This window comes from Epinephelus lanceolatus, chromosome 16, assembly GCF_041903045.1.
Source record: "Epinephelus lanceolatus isolate andai-2023 chromosome 16, ASM4190304v1, whole genome shotgun sequence".
Lineage (NCBI taxonomy): Eukaryota > Metazoa > Chordata > Actinopteri > Perciformes > Serranidae > Epinephelus > Epinephelus lanceolatus.
In genome coordinates, this window is record NC_135749.1 from 3,583,979 (window position 1) to 3,598,605 (window position 14,627).

General features: G+C 43.5%; 1 protein-coding gene across 9 annotated transcripts in view; it reads left to right on the plus strand.

Annotated features, from left to right (window-relative positions):
• The window catches only part of LOC117263895 (triple functional domain protein), a 109,693-nt gene that overhangs the window by 74,282 nt on the left and 20,784 nt on the right, over nucleotides 1-14,627 (plus strand). For all 9 annotated transcript variants that reach the window (XM_033637611.2, XM_078175488.1, XM_033637612.2 and 6 more), the window contains exons 16-33: nucleotides 1,880-2,054; nucleotides 2,237-2,432; nucleotides 3,057-3,223; nucleotides 5,279-5,398; nucleotides 5,513-5,704; nucleotides 5,820-5,969; nucleotides 6,053-6,167; nucleotides 7,266-7,381; nucleotides 7,500-7,622; nucleotides 7,710-7,904; nucleotides 8,900-9,015; nucleotides 9,838-9,904; nucleotides 10,045-10,154; nucleotides 11,680-11,749; nucleotides 12,350-12,439; nucleotides 12,530-12,622; nucleotides 12,718-12,829; nucleotides 14,436-14,626. In XM_033637611.2, the coding sequence (XP_033493502.1) occupies nucleotides 1,880-2,054; nucleotides 2,237-2,432; nucleotides 3,057-3,223; nucleotides 5,279-5,398; nucleotides 5,513-5,704; nucleotides 5,820-5,969; nucleotides 6,053-6,167; nucleotides 7,266-7,381; nucleotides 7,500-7,622; nucleotides 7,710-7,904; nucleotides 8,900-9,015; nucleotides 9,838-9,904; nucleotides 10,045-10,154; nucleotides 11,680-11,749; nucleotides 12,350-12,439; nucleotides 12,530-12,622; nucleotides 12,718-12,829; nucleotides 14,436-14,626 (2,398 nt within the window). The remainder of the gene's footprint in view (nucleotides 1-1,879; nucleotides 2,055-2,236; nucleotides 2,433-3,056; nucleotides 3,224-5,278; nucleotides 5,399-5,512; nucleotides 5,705-5,819; nucleotides 5,970-6,052; nucleotides 6,168-7,265; nucleotides 7,382-7,499; nucleotides 7,623-7,709; nucleotides 7,905-8,899; nucleotides 9,016-9,837; nucleotides 9,905-10,044; nucleotides 10,155-11,679; nucleotides 11,750-12,349; nucleotides 12,440-12,529; nucleotides 12,623-12,717; nucleotides 12,830-14,435; nucleotide 14,627) is intronic.

Consider the following 14,627-nt stretch of genomic DNA (forward strand, 5'->3'; position numbering starts at 1 on the left):
GCGTCATGCGTCATGTGTGCATCTGTCAGATTGATGAATCAGAATCTGTATGACCCGTTTCACTTTCATAGGACAAGAGAAAGAAGCAGCGCTATCTGATATCCAGAACAACACTGAATCGTTAGTTGTAAAATATAATTATATATTATAAGAAATAATTTGGAATTTTGCTGGAAAGGATGTGATCCTTATTTTTTTGTGGGACTGCCCCAAATCCTGTACTTTCTGGCAGATAAATTAAGGTTGAAATACATCTTAAGATTCATTCTATAAATGATGTGACCTGATTTGAAGGAACATTTGTACAGGATGTCAGTGTACGCCTCCTTTGTACTAGAAGACTGGAAGGACTTTTAAAAGACTAAAGTCTGACACCGTCCCACATCTAAAGTCAGTGCGAGTTTTTAAGTCTCACACTTTTAAGATTTTACAAAGACTGGGGACGTTGCAGAGTCACTACTTGCCAGATGACAACTGGATTCTTTTAGAGATTATTTCCCATCCTGCTCCTGGTGAAAATATCACACCAAACTCTTCAGACAATAGAAGGACAATTATTCAATCTACTGTGATGTGTTAGATTATGGTGATATTGTGTACACACATGCAGCTCAGTCTGCATAGAACTCTGCACAGACGGGCTCCCCTACACCACCGTGTCACTTGTCTGTCTGTGTGGATTTTACATGTTCTCCCTGTGTCAGCATGGGTTGATTGATTGATGATGAAACTCCCTTAAAGAAATATAAAATACTATCACTTTCTTACGTGTCTACAAAAACACATAGATCTAAAAACACAACATATGTCGACAGTGCTCTTGTTAATTTGGCATCAGTATAATCCATAAAGATAAACTGTGTATGTGTACAAGCTTTAAATTTCATGGCCTCAGCCTCTGTTGGTTAGCTGTGCTATTTCAGTGAGAGGAGACCGTGGGAACGAGAGATGAAACGCTTCAAAAATAAGATTTCTCCCTAAAATAAGTGCTGGTTGGTGGATCAGATACATGCTGGAATAAAAACAGACTCTTGTTCACGCTACAACTCCACCAGTTTCAGAAAAGAGAGACATGTTCATGTTCTTGCGCCTCCCCAGAGTCCGCTTCATGTTAACTGTCTACCCGGTTTGCTGCTTCCTGTTTGGTGCTGGAGAGAGCGCAGCTATTGGCTGTTGACAGTGTCATCGTCGTCATTGAACTTCAGTATTTGCACAAGCCAAGACTAAAACTTGAGATGATATTAAACATGTTGGAACGTCTCAGACTGAGTTTTATGATCACCTTACATTAATCGATTGAGATCAAGGGAGCAACCACTGAGTAAAAGCTCTCATGGTTTTATTCTGACGATGGAAATGTGTCTGCGACAGTGAAATTGTTTGGTTTTAAGACCAGCATTAGTTTTTAAATAGAATTCATACATTCTGCCTACACTCATTTCACTTCTCCCTTTGTTACTATTTATATATTGTGTCATTTCTCTATTTAATCTGTGTATATACATGTTACTAAAAAATCAGTGTAAGACACACAGAATGTTAAAGACAGTGTGGGACCGAGACAGAGGAGGAAACGAGGTTTGAAAATCTTATCATAAAAAGTCAGTCTGCAAAATTCAGTCTTGAAAATGGTGAAAACTGTGTTGGCTTTATTCAGGCAGAAACTTTCCACAGTTCAAATTAAATAACCGTTTAAAAAAATCCACTGCATTGCTATGTAACAGCTGAATAAGGCCCTGCAGGCTGTGCTCTGCAGCAGTTTTCAGAGCAGCTAAGTTTGCTTGGCGTCGTGCCCGACTGTGTCTTTATGGCTGTTTTTTTTAAAGAGCACAGCGCTGCCTCTCGCCGCTCATTGCTTAATTGTGTGTTTCTCTTTCAGGGACTCGGCCATCTCCAGCAACAAGACGCCCCACAACAGCTCCATCAACCACATCGAGAGCGTCCTGCAGCAGCTGGACGAGGCCCAGGCCCAGATGGAGGAGCTCTTTCAGGAGAGGAAGATCAAACTGGAGCTCTTCCTGCAGCTCCGTATCTTCGAGAGGGACGCCATCGATGTGAGTCTGCTTGAGTGACCAGTGAAACTGTTGTTTGCCCTGAGCTAGCTTAGCGCTACATGCTCACTGTATTACACTCTACTGTAGTCTGTAGCTCCAGTTCCAGTGTCCTTTCAGCATTGGGAACAAATACTCCTGATGTATGTGGCCTCTGAAAGTGGACTCTTGCTGTCCTTCCTCAGATCATCTCTGACCTGGAGTCATGGAACGAGGAGCTGACGGGTCAGATGAATGATTTCGACACGGAGGACCTGACGCTGGCCGAGCAGAGGCTGCAGCACCACGCTGACAAGGCCCTGACCATGAACAACCTCACCTTCGATGTCATCCACCAGGGACAGGAGCTGCTGCAGTACGTCAATGAAGTCCAGGCCTCTGGTGAGTTCGCCACCCAGACTCAGGGTGAAAGAACAGAACACACTGCAGTCGGTCAGTTGATTTCCTTTATGCTGCAGTTTGCTTTGTCATCTGGAAGAATTGTTTCCAGACATTCAGAGGTCTTAAACAGTTCTCTGAATCTCACATGCTGTGAAGTAGAGGAGAAGTTTGTCACCTGTTCACCACCTCAGCCATCAGAGGGTTAAAGAAGGATGCAGCTCATGCTCACTGTTGCTGCTGCGCACATCTCTGTGTTGGCTACATTAGTTTGATATTGATACTGTGTAGGTGTCGCGGGTCGGATTCGGTCAGTGTTTGTGATGAGAGGCACCCACTCACCAACCATAATAACTCACCTGTGATCTCACATGCTAATAGGTGCTCTCTAACACAGCACAAAGAATGGTTACATCATGTCACGTGTACTGAAACATGCTGATGATATTATCACAGAGAAGTTGTTAGCATGGAGGTGAATCTGCTTTGCAAGACTAATACAGATGTTAGCAGTAATTAAAAGTGTCAGGGATAAAAGCATCTGAAGTTAATGATGAGCTTTGGCAGGCTCAACTCAGAGCTGCAGCATCCATCCAAAGCTAATGCCTCTGTGCGTCTCGCCTCCAGGCGTGGAGCTGCTGTGCGACCGGGACGTCGACATGGCAACACGGGTTCAGGATCTGCTGGAGTTTCTCCACGAGAAGCAGCAAGAACTGGACCTGGCGGCTGAGCAGCACCGCAGGCACCTGGAGCAGTGCGTCCAGCTGAGACATCTGCAGGCTGAAGTCAAACAGGTAAGACACACACTCACATACCTGTGACAAGGCGCCATCTGCAGGCCACGATTTTGCAACTACAGTGTACAGGATATCTGCAAGTTCTTAAAAAAGGAGACAACAACAGTCAGCCCCTCCAGGATGGTGCGATGTTGCAGTGGCAACAAATAATGCTAATTCAGCGAATCAGTGTAAATTCTGCAGGACGTTGCAATTTTGTCCAATCACCACAACCCCTCTGCAAATTTGAGCACTCATCACAGTCTCCCATGAGTGTCATCAATCACAGCAGTCCCTTACACACCATCACCAAACTCACTTTCTTGTTTCTGGTTGTAAACTTGCAGACGTGCGAATGTTTTACATCCACTTTACTGCTAAAGATTGTGCAAGGAAATTCCCTGATGTTGTTGAAGATGTTTTGCACCATGTGTAACATGGTGGTGGAGCACAAACTAAAAACTATGTATGGGTACCAAAACCTGGTATTAAAAGGTCCCCGGGGCCGAATTATTAAAGACCGTAGTGTTAATAAGCGCTGACGTTAACGGTTTTGCTATCGGTATTAGAGAAATTCAGAAGATATGTTTCTAATTTGCAATAAGATGCAGACATTTGTCACTGATGCATTTTTGTTGTTCAGTCCAGAGGAAAGCTCTCTGTGTGTCGGAGCCTCACAGCCTGTTGCATGTGTGAGGGGCGGGGCCACACACACACACACACACACACACACACACACACACACACACACAGGCCCTGCTCTCCGTGGCAATGGCAAAGAGAGCAAAACGCTCCAAAGTATGGTTATTCTTCACAAGAGTTGATGAGGATACTGCTTGTTGCCACGAGTTCAACAACTCCTTTGCATGTGAGAGCAGAAACATGATCAACTTTTCAAAACATCTATCAAAAGGTCATCACATACAGGTGGAGAAATGCACTGTTTTTGACCGCCTAGCTTGTAGTTCATCTTCCGTTACTCCGTCCATCTCGGGTATGTTATAGTCTGTAATCGTAATTTATTCAGGTCGCTGAGGTTTCTACCATTTATTTCTAGAGACTTTTTCCTTATCCATGTGAGGGTCTGAGGACAGAGGGATGTTGTATGCTGTAAAGCCTCTGAGGCAAAAATTGAAATCTAAACAGTGCTGTAGCAGAATGTTGATTTATATACTGTGCTAATATACACAGAAAATGAAGCAATGTTAATTCTGTTCTTTTCATTCATTCATTCATTTTCTAACGGCTTCATCCTCTTGAGGGTCGCGGGGGGGCTGGAGCCTATCCCAGCTGACATTGGGCGAGAGGCAGGGTTCACCCTGGACAGGTCGCCAGACTATCACAGGGCTGACACATAGAGACAGACAACCATTCACACTCACATTCACACCTACGGACAATTTAGAGTTATCAGTTAACCTAGTCCCCAATCTGCATGTCTTTGGACTGTGGGAGGAAGCCGGAGTGCCCGGAGAGAACCCACGCTGACACGGGGAGAACATGCAAACTCTTATTTTTTCTATTTAAAAAACCTCCAAAAGAACTGATAAGAGTACAGTTAAGGTACCGGATCGATAAGCCGTGTGCGTAAGAGTAGAAGTATCGTAAAAATCCCACTAAAGACATTAACTGACGACACTTTACTACTGCAAACACACCTGGAGAATGGCTGAAACATGTTGACAACAGACCTGACAGAGCACCATGACAGAAGCTGTTGAATCCATGTTGTACATGCTGAAAGAATCAAGGTGTGTTCGTGGTAATATTAGCACAGTATAAATCACAGACTCTGAACAATGAGGTTTTATTCTCACTGGAACAAGTTGCCATTGTTTTTTAATTAACTACACACAGAAAATCACAGCGTTTGCATTTTTCACTCGCACCTACAATGTCATTGCAAAGAAACACTTAAAAACTTTGCAGCATGAGTTACAAGTTTTAAGAAAAGCTGCCATAAAAACAGCACTTCAGGTTGTAACAATCCCAGAAACAGCCGGTGAAATCCTGGAGGGACTGGATAGCGTTGGAGTGTTGACATTTGTTGACAGCTGTCCTCCGTTTACTCAGGTCCTGGGTTGGATTCGTAACGGCGAGTCGATGCTGAATGCTGGTCTAATAACAGCCAGCTCCCTACAGGAAGCTGAACAGCTGCAGAGGGAACACGAACAGTTCCAACACGCCATCGAGGTGAGACGGAGCTTGTTCATCCCATCAGTTTCCCCCTCCGTTATCTTTTATACAGTTGCTCATTGTTTTGGTCTTCCTAACCCCGTCCTCTCTCCACCTCTTCCCTCCCTGCAGAAAACCCACCAGAGTGCCCTGCAGGTGCAGCAGAAGGCCGAGGCTCTGCTCCAGGCGAACCACTATGACATGGACCTGATCCGAGACTGTGCAGAGAGCGTGGCCTCCCACTGGCAGCAGCTCATGCTGAAAATGGAGGACAGGCTCAAGCTGGTCAATGCCTCAGTGGCCTTCTACAAGACCTCTGAGCAGGTAGGAGACCCCACTGACAGCTCAGCTTTCAGTTTGACTCATCTTGTACCAAAAACTACACAAAATAAACAACTGAGCGTCTTTCCTGGATGATGAAGTGTTTCTGTCCCAACAGGTCTGCAGTGTGCTGGAGAGCCTGGAGCAGGAGTACAAGAGAGAGGAGGACTGGTGCGGAGGAGCCGACAAACTGGGACCAAACTGTGAAACAGACCACGTCAGCCCCATGATCAGTAAACACCTGGAGCAGAAGGAAGCCTTCCTCAAGGTAACCTGCAACAAAGTCATACAGACACCTCGACATAGTATCGTGTTACATCTCTGATCACAGTGTGTTAATGTTTCCATCAGGCGTGCACTCTGGCCAGAAGAAACGCGGACGTCTTCCTCAAGTACATGCACAGGAACAGCGTCAACATGCCGGGGATGCTGAGTCACGTCAAAGCTCCAGAACAGCAGGTTAAAAGTAAGTATCAGGAAACAGGTTGTTAGAAGTGATGTTTTTTTTTAAGTTAGGGATGTGCGATTTTCTGCCAATATATAACAGCTAATTTGGCCGATAACCAATTCAGATATCGATACATCCAAACCTATTTGACGGGACCATGTGGGAATTTAATTTGAAAGGACAGACACAGGAAGTGTCCACACTCAGCAGTCAGACAGGAGTCAGGTTACAAGCCAATCACAGCCGACAGATATCCTTCCCTTCTTCTCTAAATATTCAGTCTGATAAAAACAGAAAAGTTGATCATGTTAGTCTGACTGAAATCATACTAAACTGGATTCCTCAAAGTCGGACTAACACAGGAGTTGAATTCCTCCTGCATGGAAGTCCAATAGCATTAAATGTGTAAGAGAAGAAGAAGCCGGTAACAACATGGAGAAATCTACATCCAGAGCCGTGACTTTTTGGACGGACCAAATGTACAGAGCTGTAAAGTTGTCCACCATGGTACCAGTTAGCTGCTAGCTAACCGTAGCTAACTTGTTTGTCCATTGTTTGGTCTGTGACGTAATAGGTCAACAGGAAAAAGGTCCAATACTAACAAGCTGAAAGGGGGCATATCTCCACCTATCATAGAGGAGTCGCACATACTTGGCTCAATAAATGGATTCCCCTCCTGTGCTTGTATACTGGGACAAGGACAGTAGGCCAGTTAAATGACCTAGTCGCGCCGTAACCGTAGCTCCACTTCACTGTGACTGGAAACGTACTGAGTGTTAACTGTCACTGTTACATATGAGTCTAATAAACAAATGGTCATTTTGCAGGTGAAGTAACCTGTTTAAGTGGATTAGTAGACAATGACTTCTTGTAATATTTTTTAAGAGGCTGCAAAACCATGTTGCTGTAATGGTGATATGTCATAGTATATTTCAAAAACTGCATGTGATCCAGCGACAGTAATGAGAGCACCACGACATGTCCAAAGGCAGAAAAGCACTTGAACTGAAGTTCTTGTTACGTTTCCAGGACTCTGATTAAATCTCTAGAGTTAGGGGGTATTTAGGAGCTGAACACCTGAATCCTGAGTGTCTTCTGTGTTCCTTTTGTGTTCAGACATCCTCAATGAGCTGCTGCAGAGAGAGAATCGTGTTCTCCACTTCTGGACGATGAGGAAACGACGGCTGGACCAGTGTCAGCAGTACGTGGTGTTTGAGCGCAGTGCCAAACAGGTACATGATGCACACACACACAGTTTAGTTCAGGTCAACTTAAGATTCATTTTACTAAACACATATGAATTCATGTGATCTGACAACACCTGTATCCTGTGTGTTTGTGTGTTTTCAGGCTCTGGAGTGGATTCACGACACTGGGGAGTTTTACCTATCCACACACACCTCCACTGGCTCGAGTATCCACCACACGCAGGAGCTGCTGAAGGAGCACGAGGACTTCCACATCACAGCCAAGGTTGGTGTCTCACACACACACACAAACATAAACAAACATGTCACTTTGTGTGAGTGCATCAAACACTCTCTTCTCCCTCTCCTTCAGCAAACGAAGGAGCGCGTGAAGCTGCTGATCCAGCTGGCTGACGGCTTCTGCGAGAAAGGCCACAGTCACGCCGGGGAGATCAAGAAATGGGTGACGGCCGTGGACAAACGCTACCGAGACTTCTCCCTGCGCATGGACAAGTACCGCTGCAGCCTGGAGAAAGCCCTCGGCATCTCCTCGGACTCTAACAAGGCGGTAAGTGGTCGTGTGTCTTGATAGATTTCAGCTGCTGGGGGAAGTTTGCCTTCAGGTTTAGGTTCAGGAAGAAGATTGTTCAGGTTAAAATAAAAAGGTTTCCAACCTCGAGGCAAACTTCTCCCATGCGTGCAGATTACAGGTGTAGAAAACCAGCAAGTTTATATTCTGCCTGTCTCTTAAAGGGTTTGCTTACATCTTTTAAAGTGGGGCTGTTTGGAGTACTTAACTATTGACAGTATGTTACATACAGTAGATGTTAGTCAGCAGTCTTTAGTTTGGAGAAGCAGGCTGGAGTCAGACATGGAAGCTGAGCAATGTGCTGCTGTGGAGGGGTCAGCACAGCACTGCTAATCAAGTGTAGGCTATATTGAGAGTATTTTCACTGCTTCACCCTGCTGTCAGACAGTTCAAATGAAGTCGTCATATTAATCTCTTCAAAGCCAGACTCCATTGAGAAAAACAGTGATTTAACATCACCAAACACAGGAGCTGCTCGTCTACTGCTGCCTCGAACAGTTGTTTTGTTTTTGTTCTTGTGTGACTTTGGCGCATAAAACGGTTACTTCGGATTCACTTAAGTCACACCGAAACACAAACTAACTAACTGATCGAAGCAGCAGTAGACCAGCAGCTCCTGTGTTCAGCGAGCTAAAATTAATGTTTTTCTCAATGGAGTCTGGTGGCGTGGACGAGAGCACAGATGGGGAACTGAAGACGTTAACAGCGCCCCTGTCAGGACGTGCCGTCTGACAGGAAGGTATAGTTATGAAAATACTCTCAGTATAGCATACACATAAACTGGTATGGATTTTTTTTAGTTGGCTAAAACAGCAGCACATTGTTTAGCTCAGTATCGGACACCAGCCTGCTTCTTCAAACTGCTGACCGACATCGACTGTGGGTGATACACTAACTATGAAGATAACCCCACTTAAAAAAAAGTCTGAACTATCCCTTTAAATCACTTAATATTTTCTCCCCGTCTGCGACAGAGTAAGGATCTCCAGCTGGACATCATCCCAGCCACGGCTCCAGGGTCAGAGGTCAAGCTGCGGGATGCTGCTCATGAGCTGAATGAGGAGAAACGCAAGTCGGCTCGCAGAAAGGAGTATGTCATCTATATCCTGTTTATGTCGAAGAGATGTCATCAGAATAACTGTTTAGATATGCTTTGTCAGAACATATAAATGGTTATGAAATTGCTCGTCAGAATAATTTCGCAGATTAAAAAGTGCACAAGGTTGTGTCTAATAAAACTGATCAGCATTCAGCCAGCGCAGCTAAAAGCTCCACTTGTGAACAGAACGTGCTGAGCATACAAACTAAACAAACAGTAGCCAGTCAGCATTTTCTCTGCATTCATCCTCCTGTTGGAAATATGTTTTATTGCATCAGAGGACGTGTAATTAAATGATTGGCGTGGTGCCCGAACTACACAGCAGAGCAGCATCGTGGTTACTAAGACGATCCGTTAAACGAAGGTCACAGGTTCAGTTACTGCGCCCGTCTGTGTCCTTGTCAACACCGAACCACCGCTTGCTCAATAGTTGTAAGAGTTTAATGTGAATGTGCACACATAAAGGATGTGCATGTGATTTATCCTCGTCCACACATCAGCGCCCTCTCTGCTGTGCCAGCACAAGAAGTGCAGATGCAACAGAGAACAAATGAGTCCACATGTAGCTCACAGGAAAAAGAGGACTGCGTCATTTTATGTGAGCAGCACAAATCATGAGCCTGATTTCAGTCATTCACGGCTGCTTTATGACCGAGAAAGTTTTATGAGCCAAGAGCCTTTCATTATTCATTAGTGTAAATGGATGAAGCAGAGAGCTATTGGCACGGTGATTTATCATCCTGTGGACGAGGACAGTATGACAATCACTAACGTTGTGCTTGTGTGTGTGTGTCTTCGTGTGTGTGTGTGTAGGTTCATCATGGCAGAGCTGATTCAGACAGAAAAGGCCTACGTGCGAGACCTGCGGGAGTGCATGGATGTGAGTTCAGCTCCACAGCCCACCACTGTTAACCTGTTTCATGCCGGAGTTGTGCAACAACTTTTCACGTGAAATCTGGAAACGTTCCTGAAGCCTGTTGAATCTTTTTATTTTAATCTCGTCTTCTTGTCTCCGTGCAGACCTACCTGTGGGAGATGACCAGTGGAGTCGAGGAGATTCCTCCAGGAATCATCAACAAGGAGCACATCATCTTTGGAAACATGCAGGACCTCTATGAGTTCCACCATAAGTAAGAAACACCGTGTAGGACTTGTGTTCAATCATATTTTAAATTAAACCCGCAAATAAGTATGACAGGGTCGAAGCTAGGCTTGGGCGGTATCAAGGTATACTGGGGTATTTATAGAACCATCAAAAATACAGATGCTATTCTTTCTATTAAACTGATACGGAGATGCTGTATTGAGGCGATATATATTGTAGTGCACAGCATGCACCACTAGAGGTCAGTCTCTACTGATGTAACCACAGACAGTAAAAATAATGGACATATTTGAAACCTCGATTTTGGCATTTTGGCCGTTGTCGTCTTGGTTTCTTGGAGCCAGAATTTACCAGATTTGGAGCTGTGGACGAATGAGCCAGCCTCAAGTGGCCATTAGAGGAACTGCAGTTTTTAGCACTTCCGTATCGACTTCATTTTAAGATGAGATAAGAGATAAGATGCACCTTTATTGATCCCACAATTGAGAAATCCCAGTGTTACAGCAGTCAAGGGAAAGATTCAAGATTTCAAAATTTAAACTTAAAAAACTTAAAACTTAAAAACTAGGCGTGCAAAATAAAGTACAAAAATACAAGAAACAGCCCTGTAGGCTGCCACTTGGTCCGAGCACATCTCCTTCCTGAACATTCAAACAGTGCTAGCAGCTTAGAGCCAGGCAGATCATGACAAGTAGCAAAGATAAAGATAATCTGAATATATACTGATTCCGTCTCATATCAATCACACACCCCTGAATCGAATGGAATCAAAATCATATTGTGGCGGACTTTGTGATATCTGCACATATCGTATTGTTGTTCAGATCGTTTTTGGTACTTCCACGTTGGCTTCATTTTTCAGCCCTAAAGGTTACTGCTTCAGTGGAACAGGCATCTGAGTTGAGAACGATGGCAACTGCGAGTGTTGGGGATAATGTTAACAGAGCAAAAAAGAAAAATGTCTCTGCCCTGTTTGGGAGTATTGACACATATACCTGGATCTTAAGACGACTTCTCTCAACCACAAAAGCAGTTTATCAGCCATGATTTTATTCAACACATCATCTCTGTTCAGCCCACTGATCTGTCATATCTGCCGCGGCAACAAGTGTCAGCTGGTCCTCCAGGAAGACGGGCACTTATTTTCCATCCATTCATTATTCACTAGGCCAGTAATTGTTCATTAGAAACACAGTATTGAAGGCTGACATCACACGTCACTATGACTTCTGTCAGCAGTAGCTCTGCTTTTTTATTTTGTGTGTTTTGTTGTTGACATGCCGTACATCCAGCGAAATGTCAGGAAGGCATAAAAAACAGATACCTCCCAAGCATAGTCGAAGCACCCTGGTTTCATTCAGATTAAAGTTAAATCAAGTTTTAAATTAACTTTAAAGGTACAACATTAAAACGTAGTTGAGTGTCTTTAGCAGCTTCTCATACTACAGTTCCCCTGTGGTTATACAGATTAGATGTTTTATTTTTAATTTACTAAAAGTATCGTGTTTTTGGTGTTTCTCCCATTTTGATCTTTCACCTTTTTTTGTCAGCATCTTTCTCAAAGAGTTGGAGAAATATGAGCAGCTTCCAGAGGATGTTGGGCATTGCTTCGTCACATGGGTACGTTTCTTTTGTTCACCAGCATCTGCCATTCAGTGAAAATATTTCTTGTACTGCACCAGTGGACATTTAGATACTTACATCCTTAATGTTTCTGGAATTAAAGGGACACTCTTCCAATTTTCAACCAGCTTTGTGTTGTAAAAATGAAGATAGTGTGTGTAAATGAACTGTGTTATTGCCCAGATCTGTCTGCTCGTTTGCCAACAAAAATCTGTTTCATGTCATCCTGCAGATTTTCACTGGCTTTAAGGCTGTTGCTCAAACTACAGATTGTACACTTCTTTATTTTTGTATGCACGCCACCATGGCTGCAGAGTATAGAAGTGGATTGAGAGAGAGTCGTGCTCCTCTCTCAAACTCAGACCAAACTGAGATCAAGCCGTAAAACTAAGCAGAGCTGATCAAATATGAATCAAGACTAAAATGTTTTCAGACACATTTTAGATGAGAAATCATCTTCCCAGCAGTGAAATACTCCTTTTAGCAAAATAAAAAACTTGCATGTTAAGATCAGAGGAAGAAGCTTTTGAGTATGAATAATTGCTGCACATTATAATCACTGTAAATCACTGTAACGTCATGTCTCTCTTCGTCCAGGCTGATAAGTTCCAGATGTATGTGAACTACTGTAAGAACAAACCCGACTCCACCCAGCTCATCCTGGAGCATGCTGGGAACTACTTTGATGTGAGTATCACCGTATATGGCCGTTAAGATGAAACTAAATGGTCCCTGTCAGCTGCGTGTGATCACATTATTCTGTGTTCTTCTCTCCAGGAAATTCAACAGAGGCACCGACTGGCCAACTCCATCTCCTCCTATCTGATCAAGCCTGTGCAGAGAATCACCAAGTATCAGCTCCTGCTGAAGGTTAGTATCTCCTCACCAGATCTCACTGCTGCCGTGGACGTACCTATAGTTCATAGTTGTCATGGTTTCATCTATGTGTGTGTGTGTCTGTTTAGGAGCTGCTGACTTGCTGCGAAGAAGGCAAAGGAGAGATCAAGGACGGCCTTGAGGTGATGCTCAGTGTTCCTAAGAAGGCCAACGATGCCATGCACCTCTCGATGCTGGAAGGTGACGAACACAGACCGCTTGTTATCTATGCTACTGTGATTTTTTACTGTCAGTATATCACGCTAACCTCATGTCAAATATTTTCTCTTTATAAATCAGGTAAAAGGTTGTTGGGTTTTTTAAAAATAATTTTTATGTTTTTATGCCTGCGGTGGTAATAGCCGTTTTCGGGTTGTCCGTACATCTCGTGAATGTGATATCTCATGAACAGGTGGGGGGATTTCTTTAACTTTGGCACACATGTCCACCTGGACTCAACAATGAACTAATTAGATTTTGGTGGTTAAAGGTAGAGATGTACCAATACCACTTTTTCCTTCCTGATACTGATTCCGATCCCTGAACCGTAGGTATCTGCCAATAATGAGTACCGATCCGATACCAGCGCATAAAATAAAAATGGATGGGATATGAATTGTTGTTAGGGATGTCCTGATCACATTTTTTTTTTGCATTCGATTCGATGCCGAGTCCTTTATTTTGAAACCGAGTCCGATACCGAGTCCGCTCCGATACTTTGCAAAGCATTAAGAAAGAAAAAAAAAAGAATGCATCCAAGTTGTCCCATAAGGTTTGTTTTTTTTATTTAAATAGTATCCAAAAAGCTTACTGATGGTTCAGCAGCACAAAATGTAAATAAATTCAATATCTTCTTGTCTTCAACAAACAAAATAGGCCTATATCTTTATACATAAGAAAGCGGAGGCAACAATGAACAACATAGATGAAAAACCTGGCCATTTTTGTTGTTTTGATTCCTCTGATCTTTTATTACCGATTCCGATTTTGTAAAAATAACGTGATTGGAGCCGATACCCGATGCGAGGATTGGATCGGGACATCCCTAATTGTTGTATGTCTCAACTCCTAAAACTCTATGTGAAATATTAAGAAATAAATACATAATAGTAGAATGAATGCCATAAAACTTTTTTTTATTATTATCCAGTGTTGACACAGATCAAGACACAGGTTAAAGTGCAGCCACACACTTTGATAAAAGAAGACATTTTAAAGGCTACAGTAGAATGCTTTTTAAACTAAACTTTTAAACGCTAATTACGTGGTATCGGATTGGTCATAGGCTGTACTCGCCGATACCGCATTTTAGGAAGTATTGGAGGCATTTCCGATACTGGTATCGGTATCGGTACAACTCTAGTCAAAGGTCAAGGTCACTGTGACCATGCGTCCAGTCTCATTTCAAGAGGTCCTTGAGGGATTTTCCTCAAATTTGGCGCAAATATCCTCTTCCACTCAAGAGCCAACTGATTAGAATTTGATGGTGAAATATTAAGGTCACTGTGACCTCACAATAATGACTAACTGGTGGGGGGGCGATATGGCCCTAAAATAATATCACAATGTTTCAGGGTATTTTTGCGATAACGATATCCTTGATGATATGACAGATTAGTAAAAAATCTTGGGTGTCCACCTTGGAACTGTGTGCTGAAGGGGGATGAGGTGTGTGAAGCGTCCATGTTTTCACATACACAGATGAAACTGTTGCTGCAATTCGACAGGTTAGCGACGGCCTACAACAGCACGGTGGTAACTCTAGCTTTTATAGTGTTTTCATGCTGATATTTCATCCTACTCCCAGGTTTTGATGAAAACATCGAATCCCAGGGCGAGCTCATTCTCCAGGAGTCGTTCCAGGTCTGGGATCCAAAGACTCTGATACGGAAGGGTCGGGAGCGCCACCTCTTCCTGTTCGAGATGTCGCTTGTCTTCAGCAAGGAGGTCAAGGACTCAAACGGCAGAAGCAAATACATCTACAAGAGCAAACTCTTTG